At 48.0% G+C, this 23,038-nt stretch overlaps 1 protein-coding gene across 2 annotated transcripts in view; it reads left to right on the top strand.

Annotated features, from left to right (window-relative positions):
* The first annotated feature begins 871 nt into the window (after positions 1-871).
* BSG (basigin (Ok blood group)) overlaps positions 872-23,038 on the top strand; it is a 34,492-nt gene continuing 12,325 nt past the window's right edge. Inside the window, exons 1-3 of one of the 2 annotated variants that reach the window (XM_060275335.1) lie at positions 872-1,058; positions 16,192-16,539; positions 19,463-19,622. In XM_060275335.1, coding sequence (XP_060131318.1) covers positions 986-1,058; positions 16,192-16,539; positions 19,463-19,622 — 581 coding nt within the window. In that variant the 5' untranslated portion in view covers positions 872-985. The remainder of the gene's footprint in view (positions 1,059-16,191; positions 16,540-19,462; positions 19,623-23,038) is intronic. The other variant, XM_035118561.2, reaches the window with a different exon arrangement.

The following is a 23,038-nucleotide window of genomic DNA, read 5'->3' as shown; positions in this document are numbered from 1 at the left end:
AACTGGTTCTCCAGAGTTTGGGCTACACAACTCCCCCATCTGGCAAGTAGTAACATCCGGATGGGTAGGCAGTTGGGGGGGGGGATCTGCTTTAGGAGGTGGGAGTGTCCCTTTGTCATTGGCGTGCAGAGGTGGACTGCCCCTATACATGGAGGCTTTATTGGATCATCAAGTCCATTAAAAGGGCAAACTAATTTTAAAGCCCTTTTCAGGCTGATCTCCATCTTCATTCCCCCGCCCCCACTTTATTCTCTCGGGATTTTGCATTTTATCGGTGAAAAAAGCAAATTTCCAAGCAGCTGCCTCGAGTTGCACGAACATCGCCTCTCTCGGCCTGTTGTCCTTCCCCGGCACCCGTTGAGGTTGACTATGACGTCAGACGTACGGGCGCTGGAGCGGAGACAACGGGACAACCTGGACTGTGATTGGTCCGGACACGTGTCCGTTTGGATACTTCGCGTTCTCATTGGACGGCACCCGTGAGAATGGGGCCTCGATTGGTCGAAGCTGCTGCTCCCCCTTTGCTCTGCGTACGTGACAAACCCCAGCGCCCCTCAGGCGAGAGGAGTCGCCCAACCAAAGCAGGCGGCCCCTTCCCCCTCAAGGCTTGCCTTCACTATTTCTATTGGCTGCCACACCAGTCCATCGAAGCGCCCCGCCCCCTCTCCGTCTCTCGAGCCCCGCCTTCCTTGCTTCGCCGCGCACGTCCTTCGACGCCTCTCCTCCCCCCTCGAGCCTTCCAACCGCCGCTCTCGGCTCCACCCCGCCGGCTCTCATTGGGCCTCCCTCCTTCCCTCCGCCCAATCGGCGGCCTCGCAGACCCCGCGCGCTTCCTTTGGTTGGCTGCGGCCGCCGCTCTCTCCCGCCCACTCCCGCCGGCCCTCTCCTTCGAGGGCTCTCGCTCCCCTCAGGCGAGCTGAGGAGGAAACCGAGGGCATAAAGCGGGGCGGGAATCAGCGGGGCCGCCAAGAGAGGAAAAGCGGCCATGGGCGCCTGGGTTGCTGCGGTGCTGGTGTCGGGCGCGCTGCTGTGCGCCGTCGGGGGCGCCTTCGGGGCAGGTGAGGAAGCGGAGCGCGGCGGGGTTGGGGGGGTGTTGTGAGGGGAAAAGACGTCGACCGTCGCCTGAGGGGCTAGAGTCTCTCCTCAAGAGTAGACCCACTGGCGGCGGGGGCCGTCACTCTCGACGGCAACGGGGTCTCGAGTAAAGCTTAGGCCTATATGAGGGGAAGGGGTGCAAACCCAAACCTGATGGGGTCACGTGGGAAACACACACGTGTGTGTGGCTGCAATCCGAACCCAGCCCTCCTCAGAGTAGACTCATTTGCGCGGTTCCCATTCGTCTCAGCGGGTGGGGATTACTCTTTTGAGAAAAGCTCGGGCTGCCCCCACTTTCAATTTGGGGCCCACGTGCGTGACCTCTCCCTCCCCCTTCAGCTTCTGTCTGGGTGGGTGGGCGCTCATTCCTGTTATTATTATTATTATTATTATTATTACTTAATTAATTACATTTCTATACCGCACTCCACCCGAAGATCTGCTGGGCAGGGTTCGCAAGGTGACCGTGCGGGGCTCAAGTGGGGTGTGGGGTTTTGTGGGGGTGGGGGTGGGGTCCTCATCCCCAGCCCTTCTCTCAGAGAAGGGCTAGCCCCCCGTTTAATCTCTGAGGGCGGTGGGCCTTAATTCTTTTGTGTAAATCTTGGGTCGGGAGGGGGAGGGGAGTGCTAAACCCCAACCCCTCCCCCACATCGATGTTTGGAGTCACGTGGGCGCGCGGGCGCGCACCCGATTTCGCGTGGACCTAGATCCGAATCCAGCCTCTCCCACCCCACCAGCACTCGGAGTCGGCCCGGGGAAATCAACAAAGGCACGACTAGCTGGGTCTCCCATTTTACAGTATTTCCAGTGGGCATGGGTTGGCGATGGGATGGCCTACTCCCGACTAAGAATTTACCCCACCCTACGCAATTTGGGGTCTCTCTTGCTTAAGCGACAACCCCCCTCATCTTTTCTCCCGCACACTTAGCGCCCTGTGTTTTTGCACTTTTGTATCGGATTTCTGTATCGGAAATGTATCGATATTATCGATATTTTGTATCGGAGTGCCTGGCGTGCTATGGTCCATGGGGTCACGAAGAGTCGGACACGACTAAACGACTAAACAACAACAACATCGGATTTCTATATTGTGAGCCGCCCATTGGGGATCTATGGGCAAGGGATGGTATACAAATGTAATAAATGATGATGTTGGTGATAATGTGGGGTCACATAGGCAAGACCCTGCTCATGTTTACTTGGGGCTGTATCCAAGTGCACTTCTCCTCAGAGTAGTTACTGGTTTTGTTTTTGGTCTGTTATGTATTTTTGTATCTGCTGCAAACCACGCAGAAATTTGCAGCAGGGAGAAATAAAAAGAAAATGTTAATGCTGGAAACCAGCAAGCATCTACAGAAGTTGGGGGGCATTTTGCCTGTGTTTCAAGTAAATTGGGGCAACTATTTCAGCCTAAGGGCTGCATTCCTTTCTGGACAGTCTTTCAAGGGCCACACGCCAGTGGTAGGCAGAAAGTGGTCAGAACAAAGAGTATGAATTTTATGAAAAATCCTGTTCCTGTTCTCCCCACCACCTGTCTCACCTCTGAAAGCAGTTCAGGTCTCTGCCCTTAGCTGTGTGCAATCTACATCTGGGTTATGTTACACTATGTCTTTGCGCAGGCAGGATGGATTCACTGGCAACAACCCGATATTCTTAACTAATTGATGGCATGTTACTATGATGTATGAGGTGGAGGGTAGCCTTTTATATTGCGAAGACTCACTGGAGTGATGGTGTACAGTATCTGTGTACAGGGGTGTAATCCTTGTTTGGTGAAGGAGGGGCAGGCCAACCTCAGGATGAGGTGCACAAGTGGCAAAGTTGATGTTGCTCTGTATTACTCTTCTTCTGTACCCCACACTACCGTACTTTTTCTATCATAGCTGCTGTTCTATCATGCAGCTGTTCACTTACCTGAAACAGAGTATATGGGTGCCCTTGGGTCCTGTTGGGGTGGGACCTCAACTTTGCTTGCTCTCTCCTTTTGGAGGCCACTAGCTGTTGAGAATGCAATTTCACAGCTGCATCACAGGTGGGCCTAGATCTCTTGGACCTAGATCCCATCGAAATGGCAAAACCCATGTCTAGATGGGCCTATCCAAATCTTAGGTGATTGCTCTTCTGCCAGTGTGCCCAGTGGTCAGGGCTCATGGGAGTTGTTGAGAGATGCAAGGTTGGGGAAGGCTGCCCTTTCATGTTGCAGGCTCAAGTGATTTTACAGTAATAAAAAATTGCAAGCTTTTTTTAAAAAAGTATTACTAAAAGCAACAGGTGAAATGAAAAGGAGACATGGAGCAGGGCATGTTCTGTGGAGAATCCCAAGGAGCACACCTGGAGCCACATTCAGCACCTGGGCCTGAGGTTCCCTCTAAGTGTGGCACAAAGTTGTATTCTAGGTGTGCCTGAAGGGATGTATGTGTTGTTTTTAAACTATGCCATTGATGCTCAGATGCCTCTTTTATATATCTCTCTCTTTCTCTCTCCCCTGACTCAATAATGGTAAAGCTGTGAACTGGCTTCAGCATTTACAGTTGGATCTCCTGTCTTTAATTCTAAACCCTTGTTACAGGTGCCTTTGGAGAGGATAAATCTTTTAAAGAAAACCAAAGCGATCAGTCCGTTGTTAGCAGGAAAAGCCATCTCAGACTTCTACTCTTATTCCCTGTTCCTTATGTATCACTAAGTTAGGTAGGTCCATTAATTTCAGTGGGTCTGCCCTGAGTATGGCTAACTCTGGGAGCCTATACCCAGAGAGGGGGGAAACACAGGGACATCTGCAAGAGAACCAGGCATCCTTGGAGGAGCTTCCATTATCATCCCTGTAATGAGCAATAGCTGAACAATATATAATTCATTTCTTAATTGGGGCTGACCTCCCCCTTGCAGAAGAGAGATAGGAGTGGGCTTCTCTTTTGGAAGAAGGAATACAGAGTATGTGTGTATGGAATTGCCAAATGTTCCCCCAACTCATTCTTCATGCAGTGCAGTAAGATGCCTATATAAGGTGACTTTTTGGGCTGCCCGTCCTACTTCACTGCTTGTAAGCGTGGGAACAGGTAGAAGCATGTAACTTCCTGGGAGTAAAAATGCACCGGGAAATTTTCTGGTGCCCTAAAGCAGGGGCTGCTAGCTGTATTACTAGTTTTAATGCTCATAAGGAGGTCCCAGGGTGGGAAGCAGTCTAAAATATAGCATAAAAACAACTTTAAAGCAAGGGTGTCCCACAGGTGCCATATCAGCAGCACCGGACCTAGAGAGCAATCTAATTGATTGTGTTCATTTTACTCTTAATTCAGTAAACAAAGTTTAAAAAGAAACACCTTTGTATTTGCAGTTGGAATCCATTAGGAAGGAGAATTCTTTATGGCTAAAATGAAGTACTTCCTCCCACATCACTGGGAGTAAGCTGCTTGATTTGTGGGGGCCCATTTTCTTTCAATAACTTGTGTGGATTCTGTGTCCTATCTACAGTGGGGGATTACCAGGACATGCCTGCTGGGTTGTGGGAAGACGAGTTTCTCTTCACAAGGAGGGATGGGAGGAAATGGTTCCCATATTAAGGAGGATGGTGATGCCAAATGGGATCCTTGGCATGCCCCTCCTCATTGCCCTGAAGTCTGAGATTGGATTTTATTGTGGGCTTTCAGCTGTGAGGGGGATGAAAAAGCTGGGGCAGGGTAGGAAAGAGGCTTTATGGTACATTGACTTAAAAACCCTTATCAGTTCTAAGGTTGGGTTGAGTTATGCCCAAGTATAGCTGTGTGTGGGTGTCTTAATCCTACTGGGATTGAGAAAAGGACCATTCCCAGGATCATACCCTTTGTTCATTGACAAAAAAATTTTTTGTTTCCCCATCCTCCCAAAATCTAGATCTGGAGGAAGGATTGAGAACAATATTATTTTCTTTAGTGAAACTCTTTGCTGCTTTGCAGATTAACTGGTTTCTCACCCCTGCCCTTCTTTTCTGGGGATGTGAGATTGTTCATTGATTGAAACACCCCTTTTAAAGCAAAGCTCTATAATTAAGGTTTTCTATTTTTAATGCAAACGCACAGCTGAGCCTGTTCCTCTTCCTTTCTCCTCCCTGTTTGTTCAGGATTTCCCCCTCTTCTTATTTCTAAATAGTAAAATAAAACAAATTGCTAACAGCATACGTGCTAGACAGGAGGGTTTTCATCATCTTGACCAGTTGTAAAGGGGAAACTGACCATCAGTCTTTAAAACAGGGGTCCTCAAACTAAGGCCCGGGGGCCGGATGCGGCCCAATCACCTTCTAAATCTGGCCCGCGGACGGTTCGGGAATCAGCATGTTTTTACATTAATAGAATGTGTCCTTTTATTTAAAATGCATCTCTGGATTATTTGTGGGGCATAGGAATTTGTTCACTTTTTTTCAAAATATAGTCCGGCCCCCCACAAGGTCTGAGGGACAGTGGACCGGCCCCCTGCTGAAAAAGTTTGCTGACCCCTGCTTTAAAACAAGAGCAAAAAATGTTTTATCTTCTAGTGAAGGATTGGCTCGGTCATTGGACTACATGGCCAGTGATCAGGAATTATGGGAGTATGGTTCAAGAATATCTGGAGGGCCACATGTTCAAGTGAAAGAATGTTTGCATCTGGGTTTTGTCTCTGGGAATGTAAATGCATCCACCACTTCATCCAAACACCTAGTCCAGGAGTGAGGAAGCTTTTTCAACCCGGGGCCACTTTTCCTTCTAGACAACCTTTGTGGTTAGCACAGCAGCAGGCAGGACCAGAGGCAGAAGTGGGTTAAGGTTAGGCTAGTTTCTACACACACACCCCTCTATCTTCCATTTGGGCAGGTGAAAGGCATCAGAGTTCAAGGACCTATTCCAGCCAGCTGCAAAGCAGGGCCACAGAGGGAGGTGGTGACATGGGGAGTTCCAAGGGCCAGGAAGACAGGCCTAGAGGGCCATGATCAGCCCCTGGCCTGAGGTTCCCTGCTCCTGACTTTTGCCTAATGCTGCTACATCAAATCTAAACTGGCATGGTTTTTGAATTAGAAATTGCCATTTGTTTTTTACCCTGAACAAAACTATTTGTTTTCAGCTTCCTCTGAAGCAGTTGGCGGTATGGGGCGGGTGTCCTGCAGTACAAATATGCTGCAACCTCCTGCAAGCAGCAGGTGGGGACAGAAGGCATTGTACTTCAAGGCTCAGCAGGAATGGGGAAAGGGGTGGTGGTCTAGATCTGTGTCTCCATCCTGAGCTCAGGCTGTTCCATCCTTGAAACTTTTTTAAAAAAAACTGATTTGGGTTCATCAGCTGGCATTCAGACCACCACCCCACAGGGTTTCGTTTGTATGGTTTTAATTCTGTTGCTTGTTAATTTTTATTAGGACCTATTAAAGCTTAGCATTAATACCCAATGAAGCTCCTCAAGATTAAGTGTTTGCAAATGTAGCCTGGTATTTAATTAGCTCTCCGCTTAAAGACCTTTCCCGTGAGAGGCTTAGAACCTGCCTCACGCTGGCAAGCCGGCCTTGTTACGTCTCCTTCTCCTGGCCCCCTTAGTAATGCTGCTTTTGTTGCAAGTGGTTTCCCAGAATATCCCCGTGAGTCTGGCTGGCATTTCTAAGTCCGTGAAGAAATTATGGGCTCTGGAGTTCACCTAGTCATCTTTCAACAACAGGGTGGTAAACAGATCTGCCTTAAGAGTCCCAAGACCCAGAGACCTTACAGGTTTGTTGCTGCTGTTGTAAAGCTAAAAGAAGTAGCTTTTTATTGCAGAAGGAGAAACAAGTGTGGTCCATTCCCACTGCAGTTGTATACAGCAGTATCAGGACACATAATTAACTTCCTTGTGTATGTGCAGCAGCTAATCTGCAGGGCAAGTTAAGCACATCTCCCTCCACTAAAATGGTTGAAGATTTGTCCTTGGCTTCTTAAAGCAATGCTTAGCTGCCTCTCTCAAAACTAGAACTCGTGGTTACCCCCATGAAACCAACAGACAATAGATTCAGGATAGACACTGTCAACAAATTAACTCAATGGAGTTCAGTGCTGTACGATTGGATTATGACCTCTGGTTTCAGTAGCTTCTGAAAAGTGTTTGACATATTCATGGTTGTATGAGTGGCTCTTTGTCATAGTGGCTATAGCAATCCTCTAGATTTGGAGGCAGCCTTCCTCTGAATGCTTGATCCTTGGGGCATGAAGTGGGAGAGGGCACTGCTTTTTTGTCCTAAGAGCAGGCTCCGCAGAAGGTTTCTACGTGGTTTCTATGGGAAACAGGATGCCAGACAAGGTGGGCGCTCACACAACCCACAGCATAAAATAGGCTCAAATGTATGGTCTTAGTGGGGTGAGGTTGCAGAAGGCCTTGCAAACTTAGGGCACGGGTGACTGGATTCCTTGCTTATTTTCCAGAGCAGTGGAAACCACAGTCCTGCTTGGTTACAGAGTACTTGGACATAATTTGTACAACAACCCTGTAAGGGAGGTAATTGTTCTTCCCATTTTGCGTATCGGCAGTTGAAGCTGGATTTTTTTCGCTGAGCCAGGCATGATTTTGTCTACCCACATTCAAGGCCCAGACAAACGGGTTACTTGAATTGCACTGCTATCTTATTCTACAGGAGCTTTCACCAAACCCTGGTGGCCTCCAAATCAGCCTCAGCCAACGTTGCAGGCTAAGACGTCTTGGGGCCACCAGTTTGGTGATGGCTCCTGAAAAACACTGAGACTATAATCATTTAGTGGGATAACTCTTGCTGCAGCTGCTGACCTTTGTGTAAAAGCCCACAGATTATTGTTTGATCAGACCAATCTTTGAGCAGATCATTAGCTTAGCTGCTCCAAGAGCGATCATGTGATGCAGCTTTATAGTTACCCTTCCGGCTTTTAGTGGGGGGAAAACCTCTAGCAGGCTTGAGCTACAAAATGGGAGGCTAAGAGCAACCGTCTTGTGAAACACCAAACGCTTTAGCGGCTCTCTTCATCTGTGTAATTCCGGGTACACTTTGCTTGCTTACAAGCTTCAGAGATGCCACAACTGTTGGGCTATATTGTTTCATCCACCCCAGTACCATCGAATGCATCTGGAAGCAGATCCTCACCCAGGGATGGCTAACCTGTGATCCCCAGTATGTGGCATTCAGGGGCACTTCCTGCCTTTGACAGTGGAAGAACATCTCCTCCATGGATTTGTCTAATCCTTTTTGAAAGCTGTCCAAGTTGGTGAGAGCCCCCACTCCTGTCACTCTAACCAGTCAGGAGTTATGGGAGCTGGGAGTCACAACAACTTCTGGACTGCTACAGGGGTTCCTTATCCTGCTTTAAGCTGCAAAGCACACACGAGTTTTTGTTATTAGATACCTTTGACAGCCCATTGTGTCCTATCTTAACTTAGAAAAACCCTTTGAAGCTCAAGGAATTCTCTGTGGGAGGTTAAAGCAGCCTGGGAAACAAGGGAGTGCCCTCTCTTCTCCTGTCTAGATTTGCTTTGCAGAGGTATCAGCCAAATACATCTAAGAACATCAGAAGAGCCTGGTTGCTGGATCAGGCCAAAGCACACCCATTCCAGAATCCTACCCTCACAGTGGCCAACCTTGGCAAGCCTGCAAGCTGGACCGGAGTGCAGTAGTGCTTTTCCCACTTGCAATTTCCTGCAACTGGCTTTCCTCAGACAGTGGAGGAGAGAATGTAGCCATTGTGGCCGGTAGCTGTTAATAGCCTTATACTGCATGAATCTGTGTAATCCTCTTTTTCAAGTTGGTAACCATCACTACATGTGGGAGTGACTTCCAGAGTTTGTGTGGGCACATCGGAGGGAGGGGGGGTTGATGTTTATGGTTAGTTATTTCTTAAATGCATCTCTTGGGGTAGGTTTGTGTGGGTTTTGCCTGGATAAGAGCTTATCTGAGCTGGTCCAGCTGTCCTACTGCTTGCTATCTAGGCACTTTCCAAGTGCAGCTATAGGATATTATGCATTGGATTTGTCCACTCACCATCTCTCAGGTCCCTTTCAGAGAATTTGTACTTCCAAATGCCATCTTGCACAGCTTGCAGAAAGCGCAGGTTTTTCACTTGTTTCACAAATATCCCCATATCTGGACAGATCTGTACCTTTTGCCCCTGAATCTCCATGCTGTCTTAGCATGGTCTCCTTGTAGGGCAGGCAGCTGGTTCAGAGGGCAGGTTTTGAGTGGCAAAACAACAGCTTTTTTAAAAAAATGCTGCTTACATTTGTTGGGAGAGCTGCCGTTTTAGATTTGCAGCCTTGGGTTAGTTGCAACATGAAGCCTCCGCCCTGTTGAAAAAATTAATTCTTCCCCAAACCATCTCTTTGTATGAGGTTCGGCATAATTAGAAATGAGGTTAAAAAGTCACCTGCCAGGTTTCTTCAAAGAGTGAAATTGCCTGGCCAAGTTTAGTCAGGATGCCTCATGGCCTAAAATTAAAGGTAGGGAGCCTGGAGGCCAAATGCACCCCTCCAAGCAATCCTGTCTGGTCATCAGAACGCTCCATAGGTTACAGACTTCACCAGCCCTGTTTCCACCACTCCCTGACTGCATTTGCCTGGCTGGAATGTGCCCTTGAACTCTTGGCTCTTGCTCTCCAGCATTGGGAAAGCGAGTGTGAGTGTGTGTGTAGAAACCAGCCTATGGTCCCAATGAAAGAATTGACACTCACTGCTCCACACTTTTTTGCACTGCCCACTACTGGCATGTGGCCCTTGGAAGGTTGCCCAGAAGAGAGTGCAACCCCTAATGCTGGAAACAGTTCCCCAACCCCTAGCCTAAAAGATGAGATGAGCATCCAGTCTCAGGCTTGCAGAAAATTGCATGGAGGCTTAGGATGTGCTCTGCTTTGTCCAGAGAAGCCTAGTAGCTGTGGGGGGGGGGGAGTGGTCCGAGAAAAGGGAGGGTCAAAACCCATGCTTTATATCTGTGAAAGGACCTGGCACTTGGCCATAGTCAGTGACTGGATGGCTACATTTGTGCCAGAGGTCTCCTGCGGTTCTTCAGCTCCTCCCCTCAGCTCAGAGTGGGGAGTGTCTGTTTTTAGTTGAAGGTGACTTTACTTTGAAGCGAATGAGCAGATCATGTGTTTTTCCTTGGGGCAGGGTATATAACGGCTGGATATAAAGAGCTGAGCGGGACAGGAGGCTAGGAGGCAGTGTCCTCCTCTCTCTTGGGACATCGTTTTTGCTCCTCTTTTGATCCAGCCTGTTTCCTCCATCCTCATCGAGGACTTACTTCCCTGAGAACCTGGCAGGTTTTCCCTATTCCAGTTAATGTTGGCCTGCAAGCTGTGCACCTCCACAGTCAAACGAGCTTGCTCCGACAAGCAGTAACTCCTGTGTAGGAACTAGGAGCAGGATGCCACATTTTTTGTTGGTGAGGAAAATTGTGTGGTTCAGCTCCCTGAGGATAGGGTACCTGTGAATGCTCCTGCTAAGGTTAAAAAGGGCCATAGCTCAAAGTGGGGCAGAGCAGCAGTAGAACATCTGCTTTTCATGCAGAAGGTCCCAGGTTGAGACTCAATAACTGGCCGTCATTCTCCCTCTTACCTTCCTTCTCACTGGAAAAGTGACTTGTTCCAATTGCATAAGGCAAAACACGCTAGTCCTTATTGGGCAGTGCTAGTCTGTCCATCATCAGCTTGCCAGCCCACATGCCTAAACTCGCTGCACCTTTCCTTGTTGGCTAGCGATCCATTTTGGGCGTACCTTGTTTTTAATATGTTTTGTAGTAGCGTGCTCTATTTTAGAACCCACCTCCCATGTGAATTCTGGGGTTTGCTGGGAGTAGGAGACATCAGCTGGGTTTTCTAGCCAGCCCGACCTTTGCAAGAGGGCTGGCCCTTCTAACCTTTTAACTGCTTTTATTTATCAAACACATTTCTCCGCTGCCCTTCAGCTACAAAGCTGTTCCCAGTGTGGTTTATAATAACAAAGGCAACTCCATAAATTTAAATAAGCTTCGTAAACCTGGCGTGACATAGTGCTTTGATTTTGCTGTGACCAAAGTCTCTTCGGTTTTGAAAGCTGAACACCAGTTAAGGCTTAAAACTGAGCTGGAATTGTTTGTAATGGGGTGGATCTAGCAAAATTCTGCTCAGAATAGACTCATTGAAAATAAAGTGCATAGCTGATGTATATCCATTAATTTTAAGCCTTGTCCTCTAAATTTCAGTGGGTCTACTCATGTTGGATACAGCCCAATGTACTTCACAAAGTGCCCCTCCCATAAACTTTCTTGAATATATACCTTTGACTGAAGGAAGTATGTGCTGCCCCAAGTCATCTATTTGTTTCCTTAATTTCTACCCCACTTAAAAATATAAAAAGCCATAAATTGTGTATTTTGTGTGTGTGAAGTAGGTTTTTATTGTTCCTGCCCTGAATTTACCACCACACAACTTCCTGAGTTAATCATATTATGCAAGGAACAGAAAAAATCCTGTCACGGCCATCTCTCTCTCTCCTCCTCTGCCCCCAGAGCATGGCAGTTCCTTGGCTGTGGGCACAAACTGTTTCCCGGGTGCCTCAGCCAGCAGTTGGTGCCTTTTCTTTTTTTTTTAAGTGTTTTGATGGGTGAACAAGACTCAGAGCCTAATGAACTGAGTTCAGCCCTGCAGGGTTGCCTGCAGCGCTTTATTTGCTTGTTCCAGTTTGGAGGCCGGATTTAGGAACATTTTTTAAAAAATTGTGTGAATTCTTGTGTGTCTAATTTCCCACTAATTTTTTACCGCTGTGTTTTGTAAGCTCTGTGTAGGGGGGTAGTTTCCAGGTTGGTGGACACATTTGTCTCTCCATCCAAGCTGGGTGGGGAAAAAGCCAGAGAGATAATGGGATAGACATACATCTGCATCCTCCATCCAGGCAGGTAAGAAGCATTTCCATAGGTTGCAGACAGATTCAAAAAATACACAAGGAGAGGCCTGGAGGACCAATTTCTCCTCCTCAAACCTGGACTTCCCATTCCTGTTGAAGGCAGAGAAGCTCCTTTAGAAATCTCTGGGAAGCTTGCAGGGCAGGACATGGGGTGGGGAGCCAGTGACCCTCCAGATCTTGCTGAACTCTCATTGTTCCTGACCATTGTGGCTGGGGATGATGAGGGTTGGAGTCAAGTGATGTCTGAAGGGCCACAATTTCCTTGCCCCTCGCATGGGTTATTTTGGGTAGGAAGCCAGGCAACATAGCCAGCCCTGACTGTACAGGATGTGACACAAGTCACCAGTTGTTCCCGTGACTAAAGCCAGTTAAAGTTCTCTTGGATGTGATTACTCAATTTTCTTGCATATTATGTACTGGGAAGAGTTTAAAGCGAGGCTATTTGGGTTGAGTGAGGACTAGCCTTACGTTGAAGTAAAAAAAAAAGAGCAACCTTTGATTGTTTGGTTGAGGTCACATAGGGCATGCCCATTGCATGTTAAGCCAGAGGTGTGCAAATTTTAACATTTGGTACAGTAGGCTGTTCTCAATACACACACTGCCCTCTATCCAGACAAGCAAGTTCCAAGGACATATTTGAGCTAGGCAAAAACAGTTAAGGAGTGTGTAAAGGAGGACCAGTGAGACCTAGGAAAGTTCCCAGGGCCAAACAGAGGAGCCTGGAGGCCCACATTTGACCACTGTCTTGAGGTTTCCCTACCTTCTCTAAAGGGGCGTGTTATGGATGTGCAAGCTGGGCTCCTGGCCCTGAAAGTGTTTTGTTTCTTAAGAAAACAGACCTTTAAAACCCCTAGCCATGAATAAGGTTTCCCATTTTGCAACAGTTTCCCTGAGCAGGCTTGCTTACTGACTGGTTGCTAAAACAATTAAAATGCATATTGTCTGACAACTAGAGTTTATGGGAGGTGGTTGTTTTCCAGTGTGACTGTGTAATGGTTAAAATGTTGGACTAAGGCTCAGAGATCCACAATTGAATCCCTGCAACTCCATGGTGCCTGCTTGTTGAATTTGGGCCATTTATTTGTCTCTTAAGTATAACCTTCCTTTCAGGGTAGTCGGGAGGATAAAACTGATCAGGAGAGAATCATGTGTGCCACTTGTAGCTCCTTGAAGAGGCGACAAGTAAATCTAATGTGTCCCTGACTTAACAAGATACCCCTTGACCCAAGAGGGTCTAAGCTCTATATTGAGTGCAAAGGCAGCAAATTTAGTGCACACAGTGTTGGGGGTACCCCCCTTTCCTTTGCAAAGCAGTTTTTTCTTTACAGAACCCTCATTTATGGGGCAGATAGAATAAGCGAACTCCCTATTTTTTGTTCCTTCAGAAAAACTGTAGCTCGGTACAGCATAATAATAATAATAATAATAATAATAATAATAATAATAATAATGAAGAAGAAGAAGAAGAAGAAGAAGAAGAAGAAGAAGAAGAAGAAGAAGAAGAAGAAGAAGAAGAAGAAGAAGAAGAAGAAGAAGAAGAAGAAGTTATTACTTATACCCCACCCATCTGGCTAGCTTTCCCTAGCCACTCTGGGCGGGTTCCAACAGAAACATTAAAATACACTAATTTCTTAAACATTAAAAGCCTCCCTAAACAGGGCTGCCTTCAGATGTCTTCTAAAAATCTGGTAGTTGTTTTCCTTTTTGACATCTGATGGGAGGGCGTTCCACAGGGCAGGCGCCACCACCGAGAAGGCCCTCTGCCTGGTTCCCTGCAACTTGGCTTCTTGCAATGAGGGAACCGCCAGAAGGCCCTCGGAGCTGGACCTCAGTGTTCGGGCAGAACGATGGGGGTGGAGACGCTCCTTTAGGTATCCGCCTTGCAAACAGTTACTGGAAACTGCAGGAGGGGTGAGTGCTTTTATGTTCAGATCCTGTTTGTGGTGTTCCCACTGGCATCTGGTAGGCCACTGTGAGAACAGGCTGCTGGACTAGATGGGCATTGGCTCTTTTTACATTCTTAGGCGGAAGGTTCCAGGTTCAATCCCTGATAGCATCTTCAGGTAGTATTGTCCCCTGCCTGAACCCCTGCAGCGTCAGTTCTGCTCATTCGAGACAATATTGAACTGGGTGAGCCAAAGGTCTGACTCTGTATAAAGCAGCTTCACATGTCCCTATATGCATTCTAAATCTAGCCCCTCTTGATGCTTCAATGTTCTCTTCCCCTGGGTAGCCTTGGCATTGTTCTGGCTCTTGATGCTATTTGCTTTGGGCAAGGTTTATTCAGCCTTGGTTAAAGAAATGATTCTCTGAACTTTTATTTTTTGCTCGGGTTTTTAATTTTTGGCTTACGCTAAGATTTTGCGAGGGCATATTGTATCCGATTGGGCAGCCGAGTGAGCGAGCACACTGAGGTCTGACGCAGCACATCAGGTTGGCTAGTAGCGCAGAGGGAACTGGCTTGCTGCACCGGGAATCGGAACCCCACACAATGGCACCCAGTCACTATGGCCAGGCTGCATGCCAAGAGTTACCCAATTTGGGTCAACTGACCATTGGCGGAGGAGGCAAAGGCATGCTTGTTCACCTCAGCGTGGGGCATGTGAGGACGTGTTCCCTGTCGGAGGGGTGCTCTTTTCTGATAATTACATAGCAGGGCTTGTCTTTGTCTCTTGGCGTGCCTGGAAGGAACCATCTGGGTTTGCTGCGAGGGCAAACACTCTTGCGACAATTGCTAAACTGTGTGGCAGTTGACGTGCACGGTGACTCAAATGTCCCCCACCATTAGCTTCCTTCTTAATGACTTGTCCCCTGTTTCCCTCTTCTCTGCAGAAGGGAATGAAGACCAGTAGACGGAACTGAAAAGCAAGTGGAAAGTCTTTCGCAAGTGAGGGCTTAAGCAACTGTCTATTATTATTATTATTAATTTAAAGAAAATACACCTGCCTGAGCATCCCCACCTGAACTGCTCATCCCATTGCCCCCAAAATGGAAGGGGATTGGGGAGCCATTGCTTCCATGGGTGCTTTGTGTAATTCTGAGTTCAGGTGAGCATACAGGTGAAACTTGGAAAATTAGAATATTGTCGAAAAGCGCATTTATTTCAGTATTTTGCGAAAGCAGTTTCTGAGCTCTGGGTGCATTACTGCGCCTAGGATTTCAGATTAAAACTGCAGAGTGGAAGGAAAGGAGAACCTTTTTCTGCCTCCCCACTTCCAGCTACTCTCTGAAGACCAGAGAAGAGACCCTCTTAAGAATATTACGGGGTTGGGCAGGGGAAGGACTAGACTATGTGAAAAAATGAAGATGATATTTTAGCTGCAGTTCATTCATTTTCAGCTTGGTATTCTTCTTATAAAAAAGTGCCTAGACATTCCGTTGTTGCGCCCACAACCTAGGTTTAAGGTGCCATTTAGCTCCTAGCTTTCATATCTCAGTTTCTAACAGTGTTGGCATTCACATCTACATTCAGCCATGAAGCTTGGTGACCTGGGGCCAGTCACTGCCCTTCAGCCTAACCTACAGGGTGTTGCAACAATAATATGGAGAGGGGGAGAGCCATGTACCTTGGAGGAAAGGTGGGAGCAAATAAATAACAAAACAGTCCATCTTCCAGCATTTTTCAAGTTTGGGATGGGTATGGATTGAGAGCCTCTGATTGCTGTGTTGCTGCATAAGTAAAGCATATGGAGCTGCGGTGGTGTTGGCTTGTTCACCTTCTGAGCACGTCCAAAGTTCTGCATGTGGCCTTTCTGTTGAAGGCTCTGTAATTGCCTCTGAAGCTTGTCGAGCCTTCTGATAAGGACACAGTGACCCAACATACCCAGGACTTGCGGCAGTAGTCTCGGTGGGATGAAAGTTAAACAGCAAGAAGTGTAAAACCAGTCTTGTGGTGCTTCCTGTTTAGTTTTCCACCAGTTCCTTGTAGGCCCCAAGTTCTTGTGCAGGCAAAGCTTGAAAAAGAATGGAACTTACTAACAGTGAGTGCAAGAGCCACTTGCCCACCCCTGTCTTTTGAGGGGAGGACAAAGATTCTTCTTACTCAGTATTTTAAGCGACCTGTAATAGAAGTGGCCATTTGTGGAGTGACTGTGCCGATGTGAGTTGCCATGATGGTTCTTCTTTAATATATTTTTAAAAGGCTGCTGATCTCTTTCTCTCCACTCTCTTTCTCTCTCTTTTGCACTAATAATACTTTGCACTAATGCCTCTCCTCCCCCCCACCCCGCCTCGCAGCTGGCTTCATAAAGTCGCCGCTGTCTCAAAAGAAGCTGACGGAGGACAGTGTGGAGCTGCACTGCGAGGCTGTCGGTAGCCCCATCCCCGAGATCCAGTGGTGGTTCGAGGGGGCCGAGCCCAACGAGACAGCCGTCCAGCTGTGGGACGGGGCCTGGCAGGACCGGGTCAAAATCAACGCCACCTACAAGCAGCACTCCACCAGCACCATCTACGTCACCAACCTCACGCTCAACGACTCGGGCACCTACGAGTGCCGAGCCAGCAACGACCCCGACCGCAACCACTTGTCGAAGAGCCCCAAAGTCAAGTGGATCCGTTCCCAGGCGAACGTGATTGTCATTGAGCGTGAGTGGCAGTTGCCCCAATCCCCATTGGCATTTGCTTGGACACAACCGTGTCTCTTAGCTTTGCCATGCCCCCGCCACCCCTTTCACCCATGTCCCATGGCTTCCCGAGAACCCTGCTGCACCTTCCCGCCCTAACTGTAGAAATCCAAAAGACCTACCCCCACCCGCATCCTCCCCTTCACTCCTGGCGAGTAGCCCTGCTCAAAAAGGGTTGTAACTTCCCCATCAGAACCACACCGTCCTTACCGATCCCTCTGGCTTCTGGACCCTGAATGCCAACTTTGTCCTCCTTGGTGTTCCTTTTCCGAAATGCAAAATTGAAAGTGGCTCTGCTTTTGGCAGCCGCCAGCAAACCGACCTCTCTTCATCTTGTTTTCCTGCTTCTCTATCTATATACACACACAGTCTTGCTTTTCCCCCACCCCTGCTTTTGATATGCTTTCCAACCTTGCTAGAGGTTACTGGTTGTCGCGAGCTGGATTGAAACGGTCTTGTTTTGCTTGTGGTGTAATTGCAACCGTTTTTGAAATGGCTGTAGCACTGTCTCTGTGCAGCACTGTGGGAACACGTCTAGTTGTTTGTGCTGTGGAACAACCAGTTTAGCTTATTTGCCTCCTCCCCCTTTCTCTCCTTCCCCTTCCCCCCACCCTATGCTGAGCTGAAAGTCCAGATTGTCCAGCAACAAGAGAAACGGCTTGTCTTTTATGGCCGAAACACTGAGCAAGCAAATTGAATTTGACATGCCTCAGTTTGGATTCTTTTACAAAAGGAAGTATCCTCCCTTGCTTGTTGCCCTCTTGTCAGTGGTTTTCAAATTCTGTTTGGCAGAGCATCTGCTTTGCATGCAGGAAGAAATCCCAGGTTCATTCCCCAGTGGCAGCATCTCCAGTTAGGGAATGTCCCCCTGCCTGAAACCATGGGGAACCTAAGTAAGTATAAAGCAGCTTCCTGTGTTTCTTGGAAGCTTATTGGGGGTTCCTTAATGAGAAGATCCATAAAGACAGATATTAAAGCTTTCTTTTCCTGTGATGCTCAGGAATCGGTTTAAAGTACACACTCAACTCTTATGGGCTGACGGTGCCACTCAGCAGAGCTGGCCAAGGGCCATTTGTGAACTGTATGCAGGCATCAGGCTTGTGGGATCTGCTTTTAATTTTTATTGGCACCAACCAAGATTCACCAACCAAGAGAACATGGTGCCATATGTTTAGGGTTGTATACAACTCCAGTTAAGGGACATACCTGAATTAGGGGCATAAATTTCAGTGGGTTCACTCTGAGTATGACAGAGTTGGATACAACACTTATCCTATCAGCAGCATGGTTTAGGGCAGGGAAGAATTCAATTTGCAACTGGGAGTCAGGAATCGCTTCAGGTTTTTTCGGTAGGTCCATATTTATCTTTCTCACCACCACCCCCAGTTGCTTCTGCGGTGGACTGGGAATTCTCTGCCAGGTGTCCAGAACTCAGTGCAAGAAACAATTCTCTAAATGTCAAACTTTGAAAACCACTGCTGTATTGATGGCTGGAAAAATAAATAATAATAATGTTTCTTGGTGAATGGAAATATCCTTCTTTTCGGAGAGGCAAATCTCAAGTGTGTCTTTCAGCCCTGTAGAGTCCCCTGTCTCTGAGGAGAAAGGGCTGGGTGGGGGGATTTGTCAAGCATCTGTCTGGTTATTGAGGGTGGGGGTATGTCTGCAAAAATTCCCTTGAAATTGAAACTCTGCTTGGCCACAATAACTGGCCTGGATATGCTCCAGGGATTCGTTTTAGATGGGGGCAAGGCAGCCTGGTTTAACTGTTACCTCTTCAAAGGTTTGGGTCCCTGTCTCATATGAAATGGTTCCCCATATGAAATGGTTCCCCATATGAAATGGTTCCTTCTCAGGCCAGTATAGGGCATGACCGTTTACTCACTGGCTACAGCGAATTCCCACAGGAAAAGAGCAAATGTAAAAACTGTCACATGAGATCCATGTCCAACAGCATTGAGAACAAATGGTCCTTGGGCGCAGACCAGTTGCTGTAAGTTGCCCTCCTTGCCAGCATTTCACTGCACTTCAAAAGGTACTGAGTAGGAATCTCCCTCTGGCACCCAGAGCATGGCAGCTGGCAGTTCTGTTACTACCAAAGTTACCGGCCTCCTCGCCATACCTCCAGCTTCAAGAATCTCAGCAGACTGCTGCTGTCACTGCTACCTGGCCATTTTGTAAATTATTTTACACATGCAGAGCACGTGGTGGGGCAATTTCACTTCATGGGTGTTGCTTGATGGAATCCAAGATGTTTGGATGTGGGTGTAGTGTGTGTACCGAATGCCTAATTCCTCTTTAACACTCTCCCCCCCAATAAACCCGCAAACTTTGTACCCAGAGGAAATGATGGAAACTGGCCAGATGTATATGTAAACCTGCTCAACTTCTCAATCTTGGTAGCAATCATTGGCATCGGACTGGACTGGAATAGCCGTGAGCATGGGAAGCTGCCTCTCTCTCCTAAGCTCTCTGGAGGCTTGTGCTGGAGCCCACTTGGAGCTCACGATTTCACAGTCATATGACCAACAAGCACATACTTGAGGCTTTAAGGTTAGGTGCTATGCAAAGCCTAGGCCAGGCCCTTTCACATGCCATTGTCCTCAAGATGCTTTGGACTACAACTCCCATGTAAGCTCCAGTCAGCACACTGGGAGTTGTAGTCCAATGCCTCTAGAAGGCAGTTTGGGGAAGGGCAGGCCTAGAAACAAGCCATTATGTGACAACTAGGCCACTTTACCTCTGCTTACAGGTGACTGAGCTCCATGCTGCAACTGTGTCCTTTGCCACCACCACTTTCTCTTCTGAAAGCAGCCCGCCTTGGCTACGTCTTCCTAACTTTCTTTCTTACCTTCATTCTTTTCCCCAAAATATTGACAACACAGGGGCCAAAATCTCAGCCACTCCCGAGGTGACTGCCGGCTCGAACGTGATCATTTCCTGCAACATCACAGAACCGCCAACTGCCGTCAAAGGCCACTACTGGGAGAAGGGGGGAATGAGGCTTGATACGAATGAGACTTCACCAGAATTTACCTCATACCTGTAGGTATCTTTTAATATATATTTTTCCGGGTGGGGGAGGCATTGTTTAGCATGTTCTCTTCCATGCCAACAAGTTCTCTGGGTGAGCAATTCTTTCTAAATCCAGAACAGAGCAGATAAGTTTATTATGAACGTAAGCAAAGCCTGGCTGAATCAGGCCAATGGCCCATCTAGTCATAGAATCATAGAGTTGGAAGAGACCACAAGGGCCATCCAGTCCAACCCCCTGCCAAGCAGGAAACACCATCAAAGCATTCCTGACATGGCCATCAAGCCTCCGCTTAAAGACCTGTTCCAGTATCCTGTTCTCACAGGAGCCAGCCAGATGCCCATTATGGGAAGCCTGCAGGCAGGACGCAAGGGCAACATCAAACTTTTTTTTAAAGAAAGGGCTTGAATGTACTGATGCTGCCAGAAGGACTCCACCGTAGGGCAGGCTGAGAGACTGACTGGCCGAAAGTCACCCAGTGAGCTTCATGACTGAGTGGGGATTTGAAACTGGGTCTTTCGGGTCATAGTCCAACCCTCAAATCAATACAGGCAACTCCCCATTTATGTGGGGGTTACGTTCCAAGGCACTGCATGTTTAAGTGAAATCGCATATATTGGGAACACCATTGACAAAGCCTGCAGAGGCCCTCTGGAAACCCTTGAGAAACCCTTTAAAAAACCAGCAGCACTCCTTGGATTGCACTTGCAAAGGCAGTTTGCCATTTTTGCTCCTTTAAGTGCCACTTCCAGGTTTGCGGTGATATGCATGTCTTGAACACACATAAATGAAGAGCTGACACTCAATAATGATCCTCGAGGCAAACCAAAACTTTAGGGTCACCTCCTGGTTTTTCTTTCCCTCCAACACCATCTCATGCTCATATGGATCTGCCAAATCAGGTCATTGGTGCACCTAGCTCATCATTGTCTGCACTGACAGCCAAAAACACTCCAGGATCAGTCTGTTTCTCAGCCCCACCTGGGTATGCTGTAAGGATTCGAACCCAGCACCTTCTGTGCTCTGCTTTTGAGCCACAGCCCATAAATTTAGTTGGAAGGCAAGCCCCATTGTTTTCAGTATTGCATATTCTCTGATAAGTGCACAGGATTGCAGCTTGACCTTGACTTTGCCATGGGGTTCCCTGCTGTCCTCATCAATGCCAAACCATTGGAGCTCTGGAAGGGAACAGCTTCTTGTTCTGGTGCCATCCAATGGAGCCTCTTGGAATGTCCCCCCCCCCCCAGTCCCAGCCTCTCCCTATCTAGCTTGAGCTGGTGGGGGTAGAAGGAATTATTTCCCTTCTGAAGATCAATGCAAAGCGTGAGAGAGAGGCTGGGTGTTGTTCTTTTCTGCCTGAGAGCAGTAAAACTCCCTGTGGCAAAGTCAACAAGTAGAACTGCGGATTCCCTGTTTGGCTTGCTTTGTTATTGCACTCGTCCTGAAGAGCATTTGGGTCCCCTAAAGGAGGGGCAGGGAACCTTTTTTTCAGCCCAAGGTTCTGAGCTGTCTCCTGAGGGCCACGAGCCAGTGGGGAGGTGGGGTGAGAGTCAAAAGTGGGCAGAGTAGCACATGCAGATTCCCCCTATGTGCAATACACTAGTTTCTATGCACACCACCTTTGTGTCCTCCATCCAGGCAAGCGAGAGTCGTACTCAGAGTTAAGGACACTTTTCCAGCCAGTCAGAAACACTTGAAGAGAGGGTATGAATCAGACAGGGTGATGGGTGTAGCACTGGGAGATTATCTAGGGCCACATTCAGCCCCCTTTTCCAGAGCCTTAAAAGGCTTCTATCTAGTTTTGTACTAATTGCAGCGTAACAGGGTTTAGCCGTATTTTGCCCGGACTGCTGGGGAAGGGAGAGTGGGGATGAGACCCCATATTTGAGAAGATCATAAACTTCCTCCTCTAGAGGAGAGGGCAGCACATGCTGTTCCTCGCAAGTCCTGCTCCTAACCTGCTTGTACAAATCTGCATTCTGGCTGTGCGTTGCTGGTGTTTGATAAGTGGCTCTTCCGTCAGGCAGCCTCATTGAAACAAAGGAATGAACCCATTGGGGAGAGTGTAGGAATGCTTGCTGCTACTGGGTCCCCTGTGGAGTCTTTGTGCACCATGCCAACTTAAAAAACAACAACCCCAACACAATGCCTTTTCTTGGTAAACAAGATACAGAGGCAGGGAGAAAGTGACCTCAGTTATTCAGCCTCTTTGTGAGATCCACAGCAGGTAGCTTTCCCTTCTATAGGCTTCCCCCTTTACAAGAAATGAGATTCAGACTTGTGGACTCATCTTCCTTGGGGGTCTTTAAGCAGAGGTTGGATTGCCATCTATCATGGATGCCTTAGTTGAGATTCCTGCTTTGCAGGTGGTTGGACAACCCTTTGTGGTTCCTTCCAACTCTGTGATTCTATGAGCAGCTTGACTCAGTCAAATTTTGTGCTTATATTTCGACACACCTCTTCATACGTTTTTCCTCTCATGCTGAAGGGCAGAGTGCTGAATGCTCTTTGTGCGGACTGATCTGCCGTGGAAGAGTGTGCGAGAGATTGTACACCTTGCATTCTGAATCTCGGGGAGAGGATCCCCGCAGAAAACGAACCTTCACTGTAGATCCAATGTCACATTTCCTTCTGCCTTCGAAGCCTCCCCATGACAGCCCCATTGCCCTGGACGCCTGGGTTCCTGTGAACTGAAATGCCACCCCTCGCTGCAATGGCGGTGTGGACTGTCCACCCCCATTAGTCTCCCTCTTGCCCACCCACCCCGCTGGCAGAAGTCCATCTGGCGGGAGAGGAGTCACGTCCTTTTCCACGCAGCAGCCGAGCAGACGTGCCTCTCTCCCCATAGCAACAGGGAGCTGAGTGAGGATTAAAAGTATTTATCTTTTCCCCCACCCGCCAGCAACCCTCTCTCATGCCCTCAATTCTCTGACTGGGCTCTCTGTCTCCATGTGCTGAAATCAGGGGGAAGAGGAAAGAGCTCTAAACCTGCTAGAGATCTAACAAAATGGGGCCTTCCCCCTATGTCATCGTCATCTCTCCTCCCCCCCCCCCCCCGAATGTTCTGCCTGCCTTTTGTACAGCACAGCAACCCTCCCTCTCCAAAATAATTGATATGGTGTGTTTGTGTTTGTGAAGTCTGGCTAATCCATGAAATCCTGTCTGAATAAGCTTCCTAACTGAGATGCCATTGCCTCTCTGGGCTCAAGGTGGATAAATATTTTCTTCCCACCCCACCAAGTGATTTCCCCTTCCTGTGTCGCTGATTTTATTAAAGCTCCTGATTTGTGTGTAGGAATCTCACTGGGTGGGGGAGGTGGTGGATTCTGAATGGAATTTGCCTCCTGCTCTCATCACATTGCACTCAGTTCCTCTTGTAGCCTCTTCTGGGAGATTACTTGGGAGTAAATATATTAGGCCTTTTATT

The sequence above is a fragment of the Zootoca vivipara genome, chromosome 6 (genome assembly GCF_963506605.1).
Source record: "Zootoca vivipara chromosome 6, rZooViv1.1, whole genome shotgun sequence".
NCBI lineage: Eukaryota > Metazoa > Chordata > Lepidosauria > Squamata > Lacertidae > Zootoca > Zootoca vivipara.
This window is presented reverse-complemented; position numbering and strand designations above follow the sequence as displayed.